Here is a 24119-nt window from a genome sequence, read left to right as displayed (position 1 = left end):
TATGACAGTAATGAGATGAACCGTTAAGACAACCGTATGTCCCTGTATGACAGTAATGAGATGAACCGTTAAGACAACCGTATGGCCCTGTATGACTGTAATGAGTTGATGGACCGTTAAGACAGATGTATGGCCCTGCATTACCTAATTGTGTTGTTTAGAATTGTCATCAAAGGATTAAAGTACAACAAAGGCCAAATTATTGATATAAAATTTATTTAAATAAAATGAAGTAAAGTCAGTGATTGTCAATATCACAGTATAAATAAGAACTTCTATTGAAAGTCACACATAGAATATGGCACGTCGAATGTACCAAATAGTTTACCAGTACCAAATAATTTGCAGAAAAGAGTTATATTCTTAGCACTGGTAGTTTGCAAAATAAAATTGCAACACTAATAGAATGAAAATTAAAATCAGATGTCAAAATCTGTCAAAGTTAAAATGTAAAAATGTAAGAAAGTTAAAAATATAAAATAAACGTAAAATGTTATATATCATCACAAATCTAAAATGTTCAAAGGAAAAAACCTAAATGAACTTGTTAAATAGCTAAATTTGCTGCTAAAATGGAATCTCTTTCAAAAACATATTTTTCACTATGTTAACACAGTAACAAGACACAACAACCATTTTTCTATTGTTAATAGTTCTCTACAATAAATCACTAATGAGAATCGACCTTACAAAGATGACCTTGACCTCATTGTACAATGATGTTGTCAGATGTGACCCCATGAAGGTGACTTTGTAAATATGACAACCAAGGGAAAATGATATGGTGATCTTACAAATATGACCTTGAAAACATGACTTTAGGTTAAAAAGCTATGATTTTTTTTTTAATGTGTGGGAACATAAATATGGTTCATGGTTTTACATGAGGATAGAAGTGTACATGAATTTCACTCACACAGATGATGGTCATGAATGTGAATTCAACCCTGTGAAGCCGGAGTACAAAAATAACATCATGAATATTTGTTTTCAAATACAAAATTAGATCTTGTAAAAAATATGACCTTGAGCCTGTGACCAAAAGATACCACTGTTAATTACCTGGGCCCAGTTGTTCAAAAGGTGATTAGGCTAATCACATTTTAACAACATTTTTCAAATGCTGATGTAATAATTTCTGGTAGAGCTAACTTGACAAAACTTAATGAAATTCTGTAATTCTTAATTCTCTTCCAACTGGCACAATTAAAAGATGATATACTCACAGGTTTTACAACAAATGAGAAATGAAATTTTCACTGATCAAGTGATTAAGCTAATCACCTTTTGAACAACTGGGTCCAGGTAGCTTTGACACAATGAAATATGTATGTAAAGTGTACTTAACAGAGGATGTTACATGTGTAGCACATAGTAAATCGTTTTTGTGCCACAGACTTGCTACCTCAAGACAGTGTCATGAGCTTGAATAAATTCACTCTTATGGTAATATTCACAGTCAAGTCACAAAAAAACCCACAAAAGAAACCCACAAAAAAAACCCCAATAAACAACCACCCCAAACTCCAGAATCCACCATAATTGAGTTAAACAATCAAGTTCATGGTTGGAGTCTCAATGTATTTCTGAATCACAATGACGGTCACATCAATGCTGAAGTCTACATTTCTACCATCAACAGGTAACGTAACCGGTTCTGGCTCTCCTTATAGACAAGGTACTCGCTCTGAGAGAAGTTAGATGCATTCCACTTCGACTGGGGGACGGGAGCGCCCTGGGGCACAACCACTTTCTTTCCATCCAGAGTCAGTGTTGTATCTTTCTTAGGATCTGGAACATAAAAAAAATGTTCTTAACTCCAATCTTGGTACTTATTCCTTCAGGTCTGCTATAACAAAGGTAGATTGAATATCATATTTTTTTTAATGTCTCCACACTTAAAGTTATAATGCAATACATGTACTCGCGTTTTGGCACTATGAAACATGACCAATTTCTTTACAAAAAGAAAATATGGGCAAGTTAAAAATAAATTTTTTTGACAATATAATAGAGAATGAAGATCTGATCATCTGACCCCAACACTTGATCTCAATTGACCAAGAATGTGAGATCAATGGGAGAGGAATTCATATAAGCTGTTTCTTTTTCGATTGTTTTTTTTTTATAATTTGTAAAACTAGTGGAATGAAATGCCTTGTGGCCTGCGGCAAAACATAATCTAATTTTACCCAGTGCCCGACCTCACCACATGACTATATATTGACCCTGTGACCAATCTAATTAAAATTAGACCTGCAATTTCCACTCCTCTACGATACACTGCAATACAAGATCTAACGATGCCCTGTAGGAGGTCATCTCAGCATGACCTTTGAGCTCAGCCCATCAATGTGCTGCCTATGAAATTGTCGATGTGATTTCATTTTTCAAAAGCATAAATACACAACGTTCCCGAGGTAATTCGATGATCGATAGCAACGGTAAACAACATGGCTTCAAAAACTCCAATTCACCAAGATATCTTAACGAAGTAATAATTTAACAAAAGTTTGCTGTCCGTTTGGTTTTTCCTTCATCGTACGAGAGATAGACAGTGAAGGCAACAGCGTTGTGAAAAATTATTTTGAAAGAGAATACTGTATAATTATAACGTGTACTGTACTGTAACGATTTTTGAAATCCAGTTGGCAACACAATCCGTCCTTTCGATGAGATATTGTTTAATTGTTTTCTGTCTTTTTTCAATGTAACGTCCAGAGGATTAACAATATTTTTATTACCATACCCATTAACATAATGCAGTTATGTTTGCAAAATTTTGTATTTCAAATCAAGCACTGAATTGAGTAGCAAATACTAAGGAGATACAACCGAAGGCTTTTATAAGACTCTTTATCATTGGTTGATTAATGACGTCATTGACCAGTTTTCATTGGCTTATATTTGAAACTCAAAGGTCATGCTGACATGACCTTCTACTGGGTATCGTTAGATCTTGTATTGAAGTGTATCGTAGAGGAGCGGAATTTACAAGTCTGATTTTAATGAGATTGACCCTGTGACCCTGTCAACTTTCCTTATGACCTCATCTGATTCTGATCTTCCCCGTATGACCTCATATGACCCCGTGCTCTTCCTCGTATGACCTCATCTGACCCTGTGACCTACCTCATGTGACACTCTGATCTTCCCGTATGACCCCATCTGACCCACTGATCTTCCCCGTATGACCTCATCTGACCCTGTGACCTACCTCATTATATACCACATCTGACCCCGTGACCTACCACATAATACCACATCTGACCCGTTGACCTACCTCATAATACCACATCTGATCCTGTGACCTACCTCATTATACCACATCTGACCCTGTGACCTACCACATAAAACCACATCTGACCCTTTGACCTACCTCATAATACCACATCTGACCCCGTGACCTACCTCATAATACCACATGTGACCCTGTGACCTACCTCATAATACCACATGTGACCCTAGGCCTGTGACCTACCTCATAATACCACATGTGACCCTAGGCCTGTGACCTACCTTATCATACCACATGTGACCCTAGGCCTGTGACCTACCTCATAATACCACATCTGACCCTGTGACCTACCTTATACCACATCTGACCCTGTGACCTACCTCATAATACCACATCTGACCCTGTGACCTACCTCATTATACCACATCTGACCCTGTGACCTACCTCATTATACCACATCTGACCCTGTGACCTACATGCATCTTATCCTATTCTGTAACCTGCCTCATATTTCAGTGACTTACTTGGCTCTGAGCGACCCTTGGCTATGATACTGTCATATCCTGGTGGTGCTGATTTTAGAGACGAGTTGCTTCTCGTGATGTGATGTTCTTTGCCAAGGGCAACTTCATCCAGAAACATAATACCTATTTTACCTGCTGGCCGCACTGTAAACATACAAAGTCAGGCACTGAACTATCTTAAACATCATACTGCATACCAGCCAGAGCTAATTTTCCCGGTCTACAAATCTTATTGATCAAATAAAAGATAATCTGATTCGGTGAAATCTCTCATGGTAACCCTGTATGAAGCCCAATTCGTCTCATTAGTTTCATTTAGGCCTATGACAGGTAACGCTTTTTAGCTAGCTATAGGCATTTATCCTTCAACTGCCACCGCAGTGTTGGAAAAAACCCACCATATATATTTTTGCTGTATACGACAGTGACGGAAAACAGCTGTATTTTGAAATCTTTGCATGTGCATCAATTCGACTGACCTACTTCAAAGTGAAACAACGTTTAAAAGGTGAACACATTTGGATCATTGTTGATACTGTTTCACTTCAAAATGATTATTTTGATAACTGTTGCAGGATAAATAGAATACATGGTCAGTGTCTAAGATATAAGCTGCATTTTTTGCTCGGGACAGAAAGACAAAAGTGGCTCGCCAAGGCTTGCCACTTTTGTCTTTCTTTACTCTCGTCAAAATACAGCTTATATTTTAAGACACTGACCATGTATTCTTTATATGTGTATGTCATGTGTCAGTTAATGAACTTCTCACCAACCATAAATTTGGCACTTTGTTGACTGCAAATGTGACATTAAGCTGCACTTATGTGGTGATGGTTTCATAACATTCGATGTGAAGATTGATCATGATTCGTTAAATGCTTGTTCATGGCTTTATATACTGCTTTTGATGTCATCTGCACAAACGATCTATACTTGACAGTCAACAGACACCAAGCAGCATTTTTGTATGAATATATATTGACTGACCTATGAAAATAAAATTTACATATTTTAATCACTAATAATGATGTATTTAAATCGAATGATAGTAGCTATTACCTGAGACCTGTTTGGGCTGAAATTAACTTTCCAACTTCCCGTATTCAGAGACGAAGATATGTCCTCAAACACAAACTTTCATCATGAATTGACGTTAATTTTAGTTTAAAACATACCTTTGATAACATATCTATGTAAGAATCAAAAGAGACTTATAATACAGTTTAATTAGTGAGTTCTGATAAATAATTCTCAGAAATACAGGTAAAAAATGATTTTGCATATTGTTACTGACTGGAGTGCTAATAACCATCCTAATTTGAGTTTAACAGATCATTGGACAAGTTTGAAAAAAAACCACTTTGTTAAAGTAGGGAGCAGCAACGGAGATGATCAAGAAGGGAAGTAATTTTTCTTTAGCAAATTACCTCCCCTTAGATTTTGTTTACTTGCATTCGTGCAAAGTGTGTTGCCCGGTTGAGAATGTTGTTCACACACTTTTCTACCCAATGAGATGTCAGAAAAGTTGGCAAGTATGTTAAAAAATATCAAAAATTTGAAATTAAGATTGTTGATAGCATTTGATGGCAAACCACACATTTAGCCGGGCTTAAGCCACACAATAACTTACCATAACCAGCGGACTTGCCATTCTCTGAAGCAAAGTAGATGCCTCTTCCTACCAGGCCACCACTATGCGGCATAATACGAAGGCCACCTTTACATATAGCTGCCACCACAGCGACGTTGGTTCCATGCCACAGAAGTTTACGATTAGTTAGTTTATCATGGGCCTTGAACCGGTCACCCTGGAAACAAAGATCAGTAATTCAGTAAAAAAAAAAAAAAACAACAACTTCCAAACAAAAAGACCAGACCTAAAAGCAAGGAATGTCATGGAGCTTGTGATCGGTCATGATTAAGCATCTGAATGACCCTGATGAAACTTATGATTGATCATGAAGCCTCTGATTAATTCTGATGATTTTGATTATGCTGATTTTCATGATTTTATCATTACAAGATAACAATAACACTAATGTCTAAATATGTCTCTCGTGAAGGTTGTGTAAATTTTAAATTTGATATGTTGGCGGTTGATGAAAGTGATATAATTTGTAACTGTAGATCAATAAAACAAAATAAACACAAAATTTCATTGACTGACACATGTCACTCAACCAAGACTTAAATAAAGACTTCCTTGGAAAGAATGCTATGTAGGGTACTGTGTACATATGTTTAAATATATGTCACTCATAAACATTTTTTTTGAACTTTAAGTTGGAGATGTCCAGTAGAGTCCTGTGTGCATGTACACCTCACAACTTACTTACCAAATTCATACACTTGATTTAAATGTACAATAAATCAATATCTTAGATCATCAGTGATACTATGTGTTGTATTTGATAATATTTTAAAAAAAGTTATCAATCTTATCTAAATATATATAAAAATATTTTTAACCCTTTGCCACATGCAGGTTATAACACTTCAGCACTCTGTGCCAATAGTGCAAAGATACATTGTTGCAATGCAACATTATTGCGCTGACTGAAATATGTATTACACCATCTCAATGGCAGTTTTTGAGAAATCAAGCTTTGTTTTGATTAATTTTTCTAAACCTAATTTTGAAAGTAAAATAGTTGTTTTATACATTTTTAGTAAGTTACAATTATGTTCAGAATTTCTTAAATTTTAATTCTGTGCTATTTTCTTTATAAAACCAACAAACACATAACCACGAAATCAGCTGTATACAAACAGAACAGACAAATTTCAAAATATTTTGACAATGTAATTTACAATTCATTGAATTCCTGTACATGAAATGATTCAACATTAACTCCCAAATGAAACAAACTGAATTTTCAAAGTTTTCACAAGAATATTTCAACAGTTCAGGCTTAAACCTATATCCGATGTCGCGATGAAGGAATGTGTATCTGACCATTTTGGGTCAAATCTACTTTCGTTTTTCAAATGCCAGCGAGCGTAGTTATTAGTGTGTCGAGCTATGGCTGAAAACTGATTCTCATTGAAGAAAAGGTAGAAATAATCAATGGGACTTGCAGTATCAACATAAAAATTTTCTGGAAGTACTGGCCCTGTTTCCCTAACAAAATCATTTACTGTGATCGGCGAAAAATCTCGAGGTCAACATTACTAATGGCGGCAGTACACCTGGTCGCCGTTCGTCCTAATTCTCGGACTCGTTATCTGTTGACAGTTCATTTAGAACATCGTTAAGATCAATATCTGACTCAATGTCTTCAGGTCCAAAGCCATTGAACTCTAAATCATCATCATCGTTGTCAAAAATGTCGCGCAAAATCGTAGCCACAGACGCCATCACGCCTCGTTGTTGTCACACTTTTCTACACTCATGACTCACACTTTCTAGGTTAATTTATTCAAAAACTTTCGTATGAATGACGTGTACAAATCTGATTGGTCGATGCATTGATATCTACTTAAAATAGTATCAGGGATTTCCAGATAGGTGTCGCTCTCAATCACAGGATTTTCCATGTCTAAATTTACCGAACAGGCATGGCGTCGAGAGGTGATTACATTGAGATAATGTAGAGGCGTCGAGAAGCGCTTACATGGAGATGATGCAAAGGCGTCAGGAAGCGCTTACATGTGGCAAGGGGTAAAGGCGTCCAGAGGCGCTTACATGTGGCAAAGGGTTAAACAAGTTATCAATCTACATATATATAAAGATTGTTTTTTAAAAATTAAAAAAGTATCAACTGTTGATGTGTAAATTTTTTTTTTTTTTTTTTTTTTATAAAGCCGTTTTATTATGTGGCTGAATTGTAATACACATTTTTGTAAACATACCTCTCCGTCACGGTCCATGCGCCAGATGTATTTAATCTTTGTTCGTCTCCAGGTTGAAGATGTACTGTTGGTATACGTCTCCAGGATCTGTATAACAAATATCTATTGTTATAACTCACATACTGGGTAATGTTAAATCATTATATGTCTACTTACAGCTGCTGCTGCTGTAAAAAGTAACAGTGACTTTGACCTTGACCCTAAAACCCTGAAATCTAAGCTTGTCCGAGATATCATGGTCCTTTGTATTTTTGTGTCGTTTGATCAAAACCCATCAAGGTATACATGTGTGTATATCTATATATGGGGCAGAGGCAGAGTGGTTAAGGTGTACCGACACTTTAACACTATAGCCCTCCACTCCTGGGTTGCGAGTTCGAAACCTACGTGGGGCAGTTGCCGGGTACTGGCTGTAGGTGGTTGTTTTTCTCCGGCTTTCCTCCACCTTCAAAACCTGGCACGTCCTAAATTACCCGGGCTGTTAATAGGACCTTAAACTAAATAAACCAAATAAACTAAATAAACCAAATAAACCAAATAAACTAAATAAACCAAATAAACTAAATAAACTAAATAAATCAAATAAACTAAATAAACTAAATAAACCAAATAAACTAAATAAACCAAATAAACCAAATAAACGAAATAAACTAAACCTCAAGATATGAAGCTGCTAGAGCGCTGACAAGGATTTATTAGAGATAGTGATGGTGACCTTGAACTTGACCCTACAACCCTGAAACTCCAACTTGTCCAAGATATTATGGTCCTTTATACTTTGATCAGAATCCCTCAAGGAATTAAGCCAATAGAGTGCTGACAAACATTGGTGTTACTTATGTACGTACATTTAGTCCCCCACTAGTTTCGGCATGGTAGGAAACTATACAGAGATAGATTGTTATATGATAACACAAGGTATATAGCTATGATAACACAATATATAATTATATCAAGATCACAGCTATCTTAATAAAGAATGAAGTGTAGTAAGGGGCGATAACGGAGTTATCGTTCCTTATGGAACGTAATGTAATACGAGCTCATTTGCCTATTTTGCCAGATATAATAGTGATTTGAGGACAGAAAAATTGGCTCATACAATTCGGTTGATACTTTGAACGATTGTAAAACTCGGCTCGATCTAGGTCTGGATGTATCTGGTATCCCTGTGGGAAATCGTTTTTAAGAGATATTTTGGGTCAAACCTGCCAAAATCGTCATTTTGACCGGTAGCTTCTGTTTAACCGGTCCTTAAAAATCAGCGCTTTAATGAAAAATTCTGAAACTCAAAACATAACAAGTAGAGAGGATTCTGAAGAAAATGGAATCTTAAGTTTTTCGATATCTTTAATAGAACGGCCACAATAGGGTTTTGAAAAAGGGTCGTATTTTATCGAGAGGTGGCGGATGTTACGTCACCAGTGACGTAACCAAGTATGTGTGGAATGTAGTGTATTGAAGGACGGAACGTAATGTACATGCGGCTAATTCAGACCACTTTGCCGGAGCTAACTGAAAAGCGACTCTATACATTTTGATAAAACTTTCCACACTTATAAAACTCGGTGTGATCTACATGTATGTCCGGGCATATCCCGTATATCTGGGAATAATCTAGTTATGGAGATATTTTGGGTACAAACACGCCAAAATCGACACTTTGACTGCTGGTTTAAGTTCTTTTTCTCTGTCGTGTCCGTGATGCAACAGTTTCCGCTTAGGTCACACGGGTACTGCACTGGGGAACCCCCGCCTGGGGAATTCCCGCCTTTTTACACCGGAATCCTACGTCATTCTATTTTCAGTAACAGTGTGTATTTGTGATTTTCTAAATCTCAACACACTACTATTTATCCTCGTATCATATATAAAGTACCCGTTTCATGTGTTACATTTATTTACTTGGGGAAAACAGCTACAAACCAGAGAAACGCATTCTCCAAAGGGACTTGGATCAGGTGAAACACAAGCTGATTGGCCGGTCGTGTTGCGCAAGTCCGCCCTAACACACTTTTGTGTGTAGATTTGACCTCTACCCCTGACCCGGATGTATATAATCGGTATTTGTTGACATCTGTTGACAGATATCTCCTGATAATGTCCAACATGCTGTGTTGAACTTTTATATTTTGTTTCTCAGATGTTGTTCTTGACCAGGTGAAATAGAAAGTTGTAAATGCAATTTTGGGAATTTATTATGAATTTTAATATTACAATGAAACATATAGCGAAGCTAATTGTGAACTCGGTCCCAATATATGATGTTATAACCAGAAGTGATGTTTAGGATTTTGTGTACACTTGTGGAATTGTTTTTTAGTATTAATACTCAAGAGGTATTTTAAACTTAGCAATAGAAATATTTTATTAATTTCAAAATATAATGAATGGCAGTATAAGCAACGAAATTCATTAATTATTTAATATTCTACCATGTTTGCTATGCAACGACAGTTTTGATTGGTTAAAAACCATGATTATTTTCCAGTAATACACGCACGTGTCAATAATAGACGTTTGTGAGTCACGGCTGTTACAATGTTATGTATCTAATATTCACCCAATAAGTAATACGGTTACTGTAGCCGAATGGACTAATGGTTAGACTTCTTCTATGTTTTATCAAGACGCGAGTTCGAATCCTACGAAAGCCTATTTTTTTTTATCCTTTTTTTTTTTAATATTCAAAATCAATGCCATATGATAGATTTTTTGATTGTAGTACTGTAGTGCCTGTAAAGAAATACAAATGTATATATTTTGTCAACAAAATAATGCAATACTCAAGAAATAAATTACAAGGTTTTCCCGGGGTTTCTTTGCCGTTTTTCTATATAGATCTCAGAACTAAACAGTACATGGTAGAATAGAAATAATCAAATTTGACCTGCGGCCTTCGTTATTAATTTAATTGCAAAATATCCTCGTCCTCGTTGTATATCCTGCAACAATACACGAATCATCGTTAATTATTTCTTAACTATCGTGGTAATGAGATCTCAGGATTCCGATAGATAAATTGACGATAGAATATTATGAAGAATGAAGTGTGGTAACGGAACGTATTAATTTTCGAAGATTTTAGTTATTGTCCCATTGCAATGAAATTTAAATTTGGTATGTAGGTACATCCTGGGACACTGGTTACTCTTGTATAACCTCACTTAACAATATTCATATTTTACCGAAAAGGTCGCCATTTTCTAGCCTCTGATTGGTCCAAATCCTTTAGATATTGTTTGATTTCAATGAAATAGGGGTATTATGGGACAGCAAATTAAACTTAATGGGTTTCATTTTCTTGGCAACAACACAGTTTTTATTTTTTTAACGTCCTATAAAATGCCAGGATCATTTAAGGACGTGCTTGGTTTTCGTGGTGGAGGAAAGCTGGAGTTTCCGGAGAAAAACCACCGACCTAGAGTCAGAACAAGGTATCTGCCCCTTGTTTGTTTCGAACTCACAACCCAGAGGTGAAGGGCTAGTGATAAAGTGTCGGGACACCTTAACCACTCGGCTACGGCGGCCCACAACACAAGGTCTTATCTTATTGGTCGAAATGTAGATAGAGAGCGATTTTGATGAAAACTGCTGGAACAGAGTTATCGCCCCTCACTACACTTCATTCTTTCTGTGACATCCTTCAGGTGTCACCCCACTAGTATAAATTTAACAAATGATTGAACCCCGCTTCACCAATTAGATGAATAAATGTTTAAAATGAACTTACAAATGATATTGATAAAGTATTTTAACAAGTTTTCAGACAATCTTGTTAACATTGATTCTATGATATTCTTGCCATTATTTGTATGTTGTTTATTTATCAATTATATCCATAGTAACCAAGCCTCTTAGTGTGAAAAAGAAAATTAAATTGGAGGCTTGTCTTTTGACTGTGTTAATAGTCTATGGAAATTTCATACATAAATGTTCATTAGCTCAAGAGATACCAAAAGAAAAAGAGAAAACTAGAAATGTCTGGAAGAAATAATGTCCCCGCTGCCACTTGACACCCTGAAACACAGTTTGGTTAAGATTGATTCAGCAGTTCCTGAGAAGTTACATTGCATCATACAGGGTGGCATGGACAAGGGTAACACTATATATATATGTATACATGCCCCCCCCCCCCTTATAGGTTCCATGTCAGGTTGATCTTCTCTCTATTTTTTCCCTTCCTATTACTAATCTGTGTAAATTGAGAAACATCCCTCCAGTACTTTTCAAACCAGGGAACCTATATATGAAATTTGAGATTTAGTGATACCGGTAATGGCTGTCTGTCGGCCATGTTATTTTCAGATTGGGCCCAAAATGCAATACGATGGACCAAGGGGAACCTATTTATGAAAAGGACAGAACTCCCAAAACAACCATTATATGTAAGAGATCTTGCATACCAAGTTTCATAAATATTGGTTGAGAGAGCAAAAAGTATTAACTTGACCATATTTTATACAACTGGGCATGCTAATTATTTTTTATTTGACATCAAACATACCTATACAGTAAAGTTGTTAAGTTTCCCAGGGCTAACATTTTATGACTGCACTGCATTGAAAGGATCATTGGTAATAGTTTTGATGCAACACCACTTTGTGAATAGTTTGTAACCAAACACTTCTATACGTTTTTGTGTGTACCTAACTTTAATACATTATCATCATATTATCATAACCAACTACATGTTACATTTTGGTTTGTTGACGATGCAATAAAACTTGTTTATAACAAATCCTTCTGAACCAGAGGAAATAGTTTGATATTTACAGGGTGTATATAGGATTTTAAAATAAGTAAGAATGAGCCAAATTGGGGATTTTAATTTTCTTTGTAATAAGCAGAAATTTGTAACAAGTCTGTTTACTTTGCCATATCAAGCATGAAGGTACAAACAATGTGGTAACTACCTTGTATTCTTGGGACTTGGAATCTAGAAGATCCAGCTTACATCTGAGTAGGCTATAATTGACATCAAACGGATGTGGTTCTTTTCCAGCATTACTCTGAAATCATAACCATAGACTACATTTGAGTAGGCCGTAATTGACATCAAACAGATGGGGCTCTGTCTCAGCAGTACTTTGAAATCACAACAATCAACTGTAAATTAAAGGTTTTTGTTGATAAACTGCATATATTAGCCATCACTTCCATGAATCGTACTGTTAATTTTTAAGTTCCAGTTTGTCTGAGAAATAATGAAGACGTACTCATGAAGACGGGGAATCAATTTACATGGTATAGATTATTTTTCATTTATATAGGAAATTATCTTTCAATTGAAACATCTAATATTTTGCTGAAAACAAACTCTGCCAGTGATATCTTTGTCAAATAAAACTAGCTTACTCATAAAGAGAAACTGAAAATATGGATTTAACTGGTTTATACTGTCATGGTTGTGTTCTTGGGCAAGACACTTAACCCTAATTGCTCTGAATGGCATGTGCCTAGCGTACCGTTTCTTGTTTAGTGAGGTAGTCACTAGCTACTACTAGGAGACCCTGTCTCAAAATTGGTCAATAAACCAAACAAATAGACCCTGAAGGGACAGATGTGAAGAGTTACCTACCTTGCCTGATCGTGTGTTCTTCTGCAGACTTTGCGCCAGTTCAATATCTCCCAACACCTGAGAACGAATACAAGACAATTATGACACTCATATTATAAAAATACATGCTTGTCTAAACAAACCTCAACTTTAATCAAAATTTTTAATTTAATTTTTGACTTTCTTTTTTTTCATATTGAAATTTTAATTTACACTTTCTAATATGATGACAAAAATATTTCTGATAAGGCAGTAATAAAGACAATTTTATTGCACAACACAATTACAATATTTTCCTCGATTTAATACAATTTGCTTAGAATTATAAACTAGGGTTCGTAGCGGTTAACAGATTACTAGCCAAATATTATTTTTGCAAACTGGTAAATCGAAAAATTAATTTTTCGTTTGAATTATTTCCCTGGCATTACTTTTTCATCTTGTTGACAAACCAGATACAGGTAAACATGTCTGGCATGACTGAACACTACTCAGTTTTGTTTCGTGTATTTAGGCAAGAGCTACAAGTAAAGTTGAGTTCGTAATTTTATTTACAGGTACATGTGTCATTTCCATGACAATCGTATCGCGAGAGACTGGTTCCTTCTGTTGTACATAAGACATGTACAGTGAGTTTATTTTTTCTAGCTACTTTTCCTTCTGGTGATTGGTCTATGAATATTTGAACACATTTTTTTTTTTACTTCGAATACTTTATTAATGCCATTTATTTTGTCAGCCATCATCAAATATCGCGAACTATCGACTTTTTGTATACTGCATGTAATATATGTAAGAAGCAACTTTTGTAGTTGAAGCTTGAATAAAATCATATGCTTTTCATATAACATTGTTCATTTAAGTTTTTAAGGATACTTCGGTGAGATGATTTATGTGTCTGATCTAACATGGAACATTTGACATTTAAACTGTTAACAGTTCATATTGATGTTCCCTTAGCGGTTAGTAGTTTTGATCCAAATTAACAACCTTATAATAAATCATAATAAAATCAACCAATCATTATTCTGTATGGTATCATGTGACCACAGGTTTTTGTTTGATATGAACAGAAACAGCTTATTACATAATACTGAGACACAGCATTACATAATTAAACGTCTTTGTATATAACTGAAATGAACACCTGTCATGTGACCAGTAAAAGTACATACCAGGAGCATATCCATCTTTTGACGAATGGTCTCAAGGTCACCGATCGTTGGTGGAATCTTGCGGCCGAAGTTGTGAGGAATAACAGTATAAAACTGGGAGGAGAGATTAGCCAAAGTATTCATTGGCTTATTCCCCTTGACGGCTGTTTCAATTTCATCCAGACACTCAAATCCCTTTGCTATCTGGCTCTTACTTATTTTCCCAAGGGGCATCTTCTTGACGTCTGAATGACAAACATCAACAACAGTTTTACAACTACCCTGTCACCACTAATCTGGTTGTCCCACTAGCCTGTCACCACTAATCTGGTTGTCCCACCACCCTGTCACCACTAATCTGGTTGTCTCACTCTCCAGTCAACACTAATCTGGTTGTCTCACTCTCTAGTCACCACTAATCTGGTTGTCTCACTATCCTGTCACCACTAATCTGGTTGTCCCACTCTCCAGTCACCACTAATCTGGTTGTCCCACTCTCCAGTCAACACTAATCTGGTTGTCCCACTCTCCAGTCAACACTAATCTGGTTTTACCACCATCATGTCACCACTAATCTGGTTTTACCACCATCCTGTCACCACTAATCTGGTTGTCCCACTATCCTGTCACCACTAATCTGGTTGTCCCACTATCCTGTCACCACTAATCTGGTTGTCCCACTATCCTGTCACCACTAATCTGGTTGTCCCACTATCCTGTCACCACTAATCTGGTTGTCCCACTCTCCAGTCATCACTAATCTGGTTGTCCCACTACCCTGTCACCACTAATCTGGTTGTCTCACTCTCCAGTCAACACTAATCTGTTGGTCTCACTATCCAGTCACCACTAATCTGTTTGTCTCATTATCCAGTCACCACTAATCTGGTTTTACCACCATCCTGTCACCACTAATCTGGTTGTCCCACTATCCAGTCACCACTAATCTGTTTGTCTGTTTGATAACGAAGTTGAGGGAACTACATGTTTGGAATAAAGGTGATTAGTTACGAGTGGCTTCAATATATGGTCAATATTTTCAATTGTTCGCTTTGAAAACCAACCTTAGTGGTCAGAAATGTTCAAGTTCATCAGATAGTAAGATATCACGTTGATAACATTGGACTTAAATAACCTTGAGAGTAGGACAGGGTCATTTATATGAGAAAACTTTATATAGCACTCCATTCTAGGAAGAATTTGGAAAATCAACGTGTGGCTTCCTGAACAGAAGAACATTATTACAGCACAGGCGTCTGCTTCTGGTTAGTATTGATAGAAAATATATTGTCCCCTACTCCTACTATATCAACAAGGTGTAACACTTGAAAATCTACGATGCATCAACCGTGGATCGGAAGTTGACCTGATTGGACGACAGTTATAGTTAGTATTGTTTATAGAGCTGTCGACCAATCACGTCTAATTCCGTTCCACAGTCGATGCATCGTAGATCTTCAAGTGTTACGCCTTGTTGATATAGTAGGAGTAGGGGATAATTTTTTTTTTCTATCAATACTAACCAGAAGCAGACGTCTGTGATTACAGCCTTTACCCAATTACATGCTAAGTTAACCTTTGACCCTAGAAAACACTCAAATTTGACATGTAACCGGGTTTATGGTAATGAAGCATAATTTGACAGTTTCAAGTTAATCCTAATGGTGGAATTTAAAAAAAATTCAGAAAGTTAATGCATGGTACAAGTGGACTATGATAGTTAAAACTTACTTACCAATGTCAAATTTCTCCATGGCTTGTTTAAACATGTCGAGGTCAAAAATGAGTTTCATCAGTATCTGGGTAGCATTGTCCAGTGTGCAGGAAGCAGTAGGACCCTTGACCACAGGTGCCAACTATAACAGTCAACAGTAAAAACATTGACCACTGAGGTGTGCTAAAGTATGACCACCAAACTCATGAGCAAAAACATTGTGACCTATCTGACAATAGACATCACAGGGTTAACTATTTCAATGACCATAAAAGGAATGAAACTCATGATTAGCAATATTAACCAATAGCATGCTTCAGAGAGGTAGCAACTTGTACAATCCATGACCTTCTAACAGTTAAAATATTGTGACTCGTATCAACTCAATATACCCCGAAAGAGTGGGACTCATATAAGTATTAACTCAATCGATTGTGACTTATATTTACTCAATAACATTTAAAGTATTGTAACTCATTTTTATTCAATGAGTTAAAAGATTTTGTCTTATATTAACTCTATAACAGTTAAAATATTGAGACACACATATTTACTCAACAACATTTCAAAGATTGTGACTCATATCAAGTCAATAACAGTTAAAAGATTGTGACTCACATTACTTAAATAATAGCTAACAGATTTTGACTCATCTTAACTCAAATGATTGACAGTTAAAAGATTGTGGCTCATATTTACTAAACAGTTAAAAGATTGTGGCTCATATTTACTAAACAGTTAAAAGAATGTGGCTCATATTTACTAAACAATTAAAAGATTGTGGCTCATATTACCTAAATAATGTTAAAAGATTGTGGCTCATATTTACTAAACAGTTAAAAGATTGTGGCTCATATTTACTAAACAATTAAAAGATTGTGGCTCATATTACCTAAATAATGTTAAAAGATTGTGGCTCATATTTACTAAACAGTTAAAAGATTGTGGCTCATATTTACTAAAAAGTTAAAAGATTGTGGCTCATATTACCTAAATAACGTTAAAAGATTGTGGCTCATATTTAATAAAAAAAAGTCCAACACCTATGAAACCACAGATTGTGAAAGGGAGATAACCAATTCAACAAACCATGCCAATTGAACTTGTAAAAAAGTAATAAATATCATGATCTTCCTTTAATAAGGAGATAACTGCTAATATTGTTTAAATACATGTAGGTTTTTACACTTTTCGTCACTCACTGCAGTGACTGCTGTATCCACTTCATCCTCTTCCTCTCCGGCCATCTCTATAAGAGTATATTTTCCTGGGGCTGCCTTAAAATTCTCTCTGTTGGCCCATTTGTTCTTTGTTTTGGCTGAAAACTTCTTCCCAAAGTCTGACGTAGCTTTGGTCACGTCAGTGAATGGTCCCTTTATGGCGTTAGAACCTGGCTCTCCCTGTTTATCAATAAATACACATCGCCAGTTTTACTGAATTTGTCGAAGGAACAGGGATAAATCCAAGAGGTGAGTACATCTTCTGCTATACTGACTAAGTTGTAGGATTAATCTAAGAGGCGGGGAATACCAAATTGTTAAATTTGGGATAATCTGGAAACGGAAGACCTGGTGCAGAGGTCACACTATGCCAACCTCCAAATGATTACCAGCAGGTAATTATAAGGAGTCTTGGAAAGAGTATGAAATTATTTGAAAATAATAAAAGTATCCATCTTATATTACCCTAATTTGATAAAAAAAAAAAAAAATCCCATCAGAAAGATCTTAAAGTTTAGTGAGTTCTATTTGTTTATTTGATAAGTCTTATAAACCATACTTTTTCTTTCATCAAGGTTTGGGGGAGTTTTTCTCCTGCTTTGGGATTTTTTTTCTTGTTTTTGAGTTCTTTTTATTCATAGGGGAAAACCAGCCTGTGGGGAATGTTTTATATGAAGTAAATATATTTGATCCCTCTGACCTTGAAAGTAGGTCAAGTTCGTTCATTTCAACAAGCTCGGTAGCCCATACACTAGCATGCTACTGGCTCAGTATCATGATTCTTTGCCTCTTTCTTAATGAGAAGAAATTGAAGATGAAAGTTGTTTACAGACAGATGACGTCCAAGGCAATTGTGATAGGTCACTTGAGACTTTGTCTCAGAATGACATATATATTTCAGGTAAAATGGGTGTAGTAGAACACAAACTTCTAGGAGTTTATTTTGAACACAAAACACTATTAAAATGTATAAGGTATACCTAGCCTTTCAGTTTCTAAAAAGTTATCTAAAACACAAAACACTATTTAAATGTAAATGGTACATACTTTAAATAAGACTTAAGAAAAATATTTTTACTTGAAAGTGACTGTGGTGTTTCATGATAACATACCACTCTGCCCCATCTGTTCCAGGCATAATAGTTTGATCCGTGCTGCAAAACCTGGATCACATAGAACTTGTTGTTGTTGTGTCCGATATTGGTCTGGTTGAGCATACAGTCGTAGTCACTATACACCTGCAGGAATAAACAGATTTTATATTAATAGCTCGAACATTGACAGCTTTAAACAATGTATTAATTAGCTTATAGTTTTTTCTTTCAAATAACTAGTGAAACATTCACTAGACCTTATATCAACTGTGTGCCAAATCACCAACATACCAGTTTCTTATCCTGAGTACTCAAGGTGCTACATTCACTTTCACTCTGCATCCCTGAAATATATGTCATGGCAAAGTTGACGTCTCAGTCACTGCCACGTTACCAAAAAGACTAATTTTATCCTTTGATGTACTGTTAAATTGCCTGGCATTTGAATTGGTTGTCGCTCCACTATGACCTTCAAAGGAAATACATCAGCTTAGCGACTGGCCAAGACTTTTTCCTGGCAGCAATCTAAAAACTACTTGTGTACCTTTGATTTTGCATATGTGTATACACCATGACATATACCAGGGATGTAGAGAGTGAAAGTGAACATTTGGATTATTAAGGATGACCTATGATTACGATTAATACTAGCACTGTAGAGGCTAGAGAGACTCGGGTCAAATTTCAGGATTTCATCTGCACTCGAACCTTAATACCAATATATTGGAACGAATTTCAAACCAATATACACATTCTCAGCCCTTATCAGCTGTGAAGCTTATCGCTATCCTATCCATTGAAAGTGGAATGAAGGCCAGGGAACCCTGGTAGATTAGAATGAAATTTTCATGTCATGGGACCTCCTACTCCTATACGTATATGAGGTCTTATTCCACCTGATTACATTGGTGGATATTGCGACCTCATATCCCATCAGCATGTTTTTCTTGTAGCTGCCAGCACCCTGATTCTGGGGCGCGACAAAAAAGTGTCATAAACCATCTAAAACGATAATTCATGTTAACAAATATGTGTACGCTTACTTGTTGATGAAGTATCAATCCATTTATGCACAAACTGTTGATGGACACCTCTTAAATATAACTGTTTCCACAATAATTCACTTGCAACCTACTGTGTTCAAATATTGGGTCACTAAAACAACTTTGCTGTTCCGGTTATTATAAAATACGGAATACAAATAAAACGGATAGCGTAATGCAATATTTTCACAGCGTTTCGTTTGTTTCGTCTATTTTTACTCCAAATTTGGATAAACCAGAAATAACCTCGAGAGGTCACAATCAAAACAAGTATGGCGGTATATACAAATGGGACCTACGCTTAAACGACAAAAGAGGCTAATAATCACTGATCTTGGATATAGATATGGGCACAATATTGTAACTGTGTTCATTTATCATAGCTTTATAGAATTATGTACGTTACTTCGTATAAAATGTGAGTTATTATAACTTTTAAGTGATGTCACAGCAACAGGTTCTACTTGCGATGGTGATTAGAGGTTACATGACAGCTAGTCAAAAGTTTCCTGTCGTGTAAACCTCTAATATCATTGGAGTAGGGACCTCCTAGTACTGTAATTGAAAGAGATGTTTGACTAAACAACTTATTGTATCTATCATCGCAATTTTTTTTTTAGATGTATGACAACCTACACTACACCCGGGGATGGGAAAGTAGCTGTCAGGTTTAAACTTCTTGGATTTCCCAGCGTCGGCAGACTTCAGGCTAGCGATAGCATCCTGAACAGTGGACGGTCCAGCCACAGCAGCGTTGGCAGTCTTGGCCTTCTTACCACCGGCTTTAGCCCCCCCAGCCGCTTTTCTCTTAGGTGGCATCTGTTAAAAACCAGAAACTACATTGTATAGTAACAAGACAAGCATTTTATTGACCAAAGTCTACAATATTAGAGGAAGCCCAAGTTTTCTCTGGCCCTAGCCTGACACCAAACATTATAGGAGAATTCAACGTTTTCATATAGTCAAAGTAATAGTAGTGAGCTATATGATGCTACATTGGACATGGTGTCTGGGTCAGATGAAATTTGGACTATAATATATACATGTATAGAGAATTATCAAGGTTTGGAATATCTACAGTATAAATTTGATATCACTTTTATCACTAAACAAGATTAAAGGGTTAAATCGTGCTCGTACACCCATCATTTACCCAGGAAATGTATATATTGCATGTCACTGCTTTTCAACACAACACTGACCAGTACATACAATATCAGGTTGGGGAAAACCACTCCTTTAATAATTGCGTATAATACACAAAATTGCTACTCTATGCCGATTGGGTACAATCAAATTTCTAAGTAGACAACATTTTCAGTAAAATATTATTTTAACAATACCTTGTTGTAAAGTAATGTGATGTTAAATAATATCTTGCAATGTTCATTGTTTAAGTGATTTAAGTTATTTTAATAGTAAAAAATCCATACTCCAACGGACCTAGAATATGCAAGTTTGTGTATTATATACATGTATATGCAAGTTGGCAGTTTTCCACCGAAAATGTATGCATTCCGAGTTTCCTCATGACACCAGATCAAAACTTGGACACCTACGGTATCTGCTGGCCTACACAATGTTTAAGTCTAGTGACAGGACCACAGGGGTATGTCTAGCTTTATATTATTATTTTTTTAAGATTAGACAAGCCCCTGTGGTCAAGACCACAGAATATTCCGGCTGATACATTTGTACATATCATCTCGAGTTTGACAGTGTGCAGGTCGTGTTTACAAACACCTGACTTCCAGCTGGTTACTCACATATATCACCAACAAACCGATTGATAAATAAACAAGCATGCGATGCATTTGACTACCGAAACCGAAACTGTCACGCGCATGCGATCTGTTGCAATTTCGACACTTACCCTTGTCACTCCGAGCTTGACAACTCAACGAAGTTGTAGATCACAGGCCTTACGCGTAGTATGAACCATATACGCTGTAATAATGCTGACACCCACATAATTCAGACAATCAGTGGAACAGACGACGGCAAGTTGGGGCTTGTTGCAAAACGTTAACGATTCACGTATAACCAGTGTCATATAGATCTAGGCTGTCAAGCGAACTGTTACAAAAAGACTCTCGTGCATTCACTCGCACGCTTGATTACGTAAATTTCTACCCTTTTGTGTAAAACGCTTGAATGACTTAGATGATAAATGAAAGCATTAAAGCCGAGGCAATGCCCCATAAACTTGAATTCCGTAGCCTACTTGGTACCAGAGACATATATACAGAGAGATTAGTAACATCGCTATTTCCCCGTACACATATAGTGGCTCCCTTTATTCGTGACCACTCAAGCATATCCCTTATTGAGAGCGTCCTGTCTCCTATCAAACACACGCGAGCGCAGGTAAATCGGGCTATGCGCATGTGTGTATCGTAGTATTGGAACTTATTCGACATGTTCTGGTTAATCCGCCATTACGTCAGACCAAAACATCGTCATTTTAAATACACACAGAAAGCACATCGTTTTATTTTGGTCACTACAAAAGTTATCACATTAACCAAAAACTATCAAACTTATGGGATATAGTCTTATTGATCATGCATATTGCTGTCATTTATCCGTATTTTCTAAAATCCATTGGGTCCTATTCGACATGTCCAAGTTTGTAAATAGCCGCCATTACGTCAGACCAAAACATCGTCAATTTTAAACGCACACAAAAAGCACATCGTTTTATTTTGGCCACTACAAAAGTTACCACATTAACCAAAAACTATCATACTTATGGAATGTGGTCTTGATTATCATGCACATTGTTGTCATTTATCCGTATTCTCGAAAACCCCATAGGGACTTTTCGAAAATTGGAGATTCCCGCCGATCTTTCCTGCGTTGTGCTTGACTTTCATACTCAAAATACAAACACTTGGACAGCAAATTGTGATATATTTCATATTGATGACACTTCTGCACTTTGATATTAATAAAATTAAAGCACATAATTGGATCTTGGTGATGATTTCAAATAGAAATTATCGATAATTATGTGTCTGGTTTTCAAGTTTTCTCCAATATGGCGTCTAGTGAAGACTGAACCGGGCGACCGCAAAGGATTGTGGGAAGGTCAGGGGCCACTATGTAAACACAAGGGCAAATAGAGAGCTGCCAATCTCTCTGTATATATGTCTCTGTTGGTACGGACCATGATATTCTTTGTTTACAAGCTAGCAAAAATGTCTGTGGGGGTGATTTTGTTTATCTCGAGCCGAATTAGATATCTACCGAGCTTGGGTTATTTTCGTTTTTCACATCTACAACGGATGAATTGATTAAAGTATTTTTTGTCTACAACAATTCAAGCTGAATTGATGTGAAGTCTCGATTCTATAATGGTCAATTTGCTGATATATGGACCATCATTTGGGAAATCGTGCCAATTTTAAGCCACTGTGATTATGATATGGCAAGCCAAAGTGGAAAAAAGTCCTTATTTATGCAGAGACTGATTTAACCACAGGTAGGCTACTTATGGTGCGGGAAGGATGTCATAATTAAATATTTTTGCCTAGGTAAAATTAGTTCTGCCTAGGCAAAAATCGAATATTGCTTAGGCAAAAATATTTCTGCCTAGGCAATATTCGATTTCTGCCTAGGCAAAAATAATTTTGTTACGATTGTTGCTTTTTGCCTAGACAGAAATCGAATTTTGCCTAGGCAAAAACAATTTTGTTTCGATTATTGCTTTTTGCCTAGACAGAAATCGAATTTTGCCTAGGCAAAAATATTTAATTATGACATCCTTCCCGCGCCATAGGTACTTGGGGTCAGGAACTAAAGTTATAATGGAATTGTCCAATTCAAATTTGTATCATCATTTCTTGTCTATTTATACAAATTAAAATTGGACAATTCCATTATAACGTTAACTTTAGTTCCTGACCCCAAGTACCTGTGGATTTAACGCACATAGTTGAGCTCCACTTTTAGCTAAGGTCATGATACCACTTTTAAATTCATTACAAACACGTACTGTGCGTTCAATACTATTAAAATTATAATTCAACATCAAACCAACGTGTTATATCCTTAACCAATGGGAGAAGATGCTCGTAAAGATATAAATTCGCATCAATATTGCGTTTCTATTTTGTGTAAAGCGCCACAGTTTACTATATAATTCACATATCTCGAGCATATTCTGTAAGCTTTTGCGCTGTGTACTAAGCAAACACATGTCATCAACTTGTGTTGGTATATTAATTTTAAATCGACAATAAGTGCATCATTTCAATATTTTTCAATGCTATCTAATAAACTTTTTATGGATACAATGTACATTTTAGCACAAAACGCACTCCCTTGTAATCCCTCTCTCTACACGGATCCATCTTGAATTAAAAATCATTAAATACAATACTACTTGTTATATTCGTTTATATATGTAACGTCCGCTCTCCATGAACACGGGACGTGAAAGTTCGTTTTGGGATGGTTGTGGTGCGATAAACATAATTCAGCACAGGATACAAAGTTTACTTATATTTATTAATCCACACGAAAATCCCGAAGGTACAATATAATCCAATGAAGTTTCATCCATCTTCCACACAATCGCCGGCGCATTCACACTTAACAGTTCACACACATTTAAACAAATTTAAGTCTACATATTTACATCCTAAATATGTACATCCAAACGGCACTAAGTCCGTTTTGACTGAAAACTACTGGAGAAAACGCGCAAGTCTTTTTA

General features: G+C 36.2%; 1 protein-coding gene across 1 annotated transcript; it reads right to left on the bottom strand.

Moving 5' to 3' along the window:
* Positions 1-531: 531 nt before the first annotated feature.
* On the bottom strand, positions 532-21604 carry LOC117340159 (protein mono-ADP-ribosyltransferase PARP3-like). Its single transcript, XM_033901920.1, has 12 exons — positions 21273-21604; positions 20036-20218; positions 18375-18500; positions 17245-17442; positions 16064-16184; positions 14350-14573; positions 13196-13252; positions 12531-12626; positions 7615-7701; positions 5393-5570; positions 3763-3906; positions 532-1791 (listed from the first exon to the last, which is right to left on the bottom strand). The coding sequence occupies exons 2-12, from the start codon at positions 20216-20218 to the stop codon at positions 1622-1624; spliced, it is 1584 nt and encodes a 527-aa protein (XP_033757811.1). The 5' UTR covers positions 21273-21604; the 3' UTR covers positions 532-1621.
* Positions 21605-24119: the final 2515 nt, after the last annotated feature.

Source organism: Pecten maximus, chromosome 13 (genome assembly GCF_902652985.1).
Source record: "Pecten maximus chromosome 13, xPecMax1.1, whole genome shotgun sequence".
NCBI classification, from domain to species: domain Eukaryota; kingdom Metazoa; phylum Mollusca; class Bivalvia; order Pectinida; family Pectinidae; genus Pecten; species Pecten maximus.
Note: the sequence above shows the minus strand (reverse complement) of the source record. Positions and strands in the feature narration are given on the sequence as shown.

Excerpts from the sequence above, each read along its gene's own strand:
- LOC117340159 (XM_033901920.1), bottom strand. The coding sequence starts at position 20,218 with ATGCCACCTAAGAGAAAAGCGGCTGGGGGGGCTAAAGCCGGTGGTAAG. Across the intron at positions 16,185-17,244 it reads TGGATACAGCAGTCACTGCA|TTGGCACCTGTGGTCAAGGG; the intron begins GTGAGTGACGAA and ends TGACTGTTATAG. Across the intron at positions 13,253-14,349 it reads AAAAGATGGATATGCTCCTG|GTGTTGGGAGATATTGAACT; the intron begins GTATGTACTTTT and ends ATTCGTTCTCAG.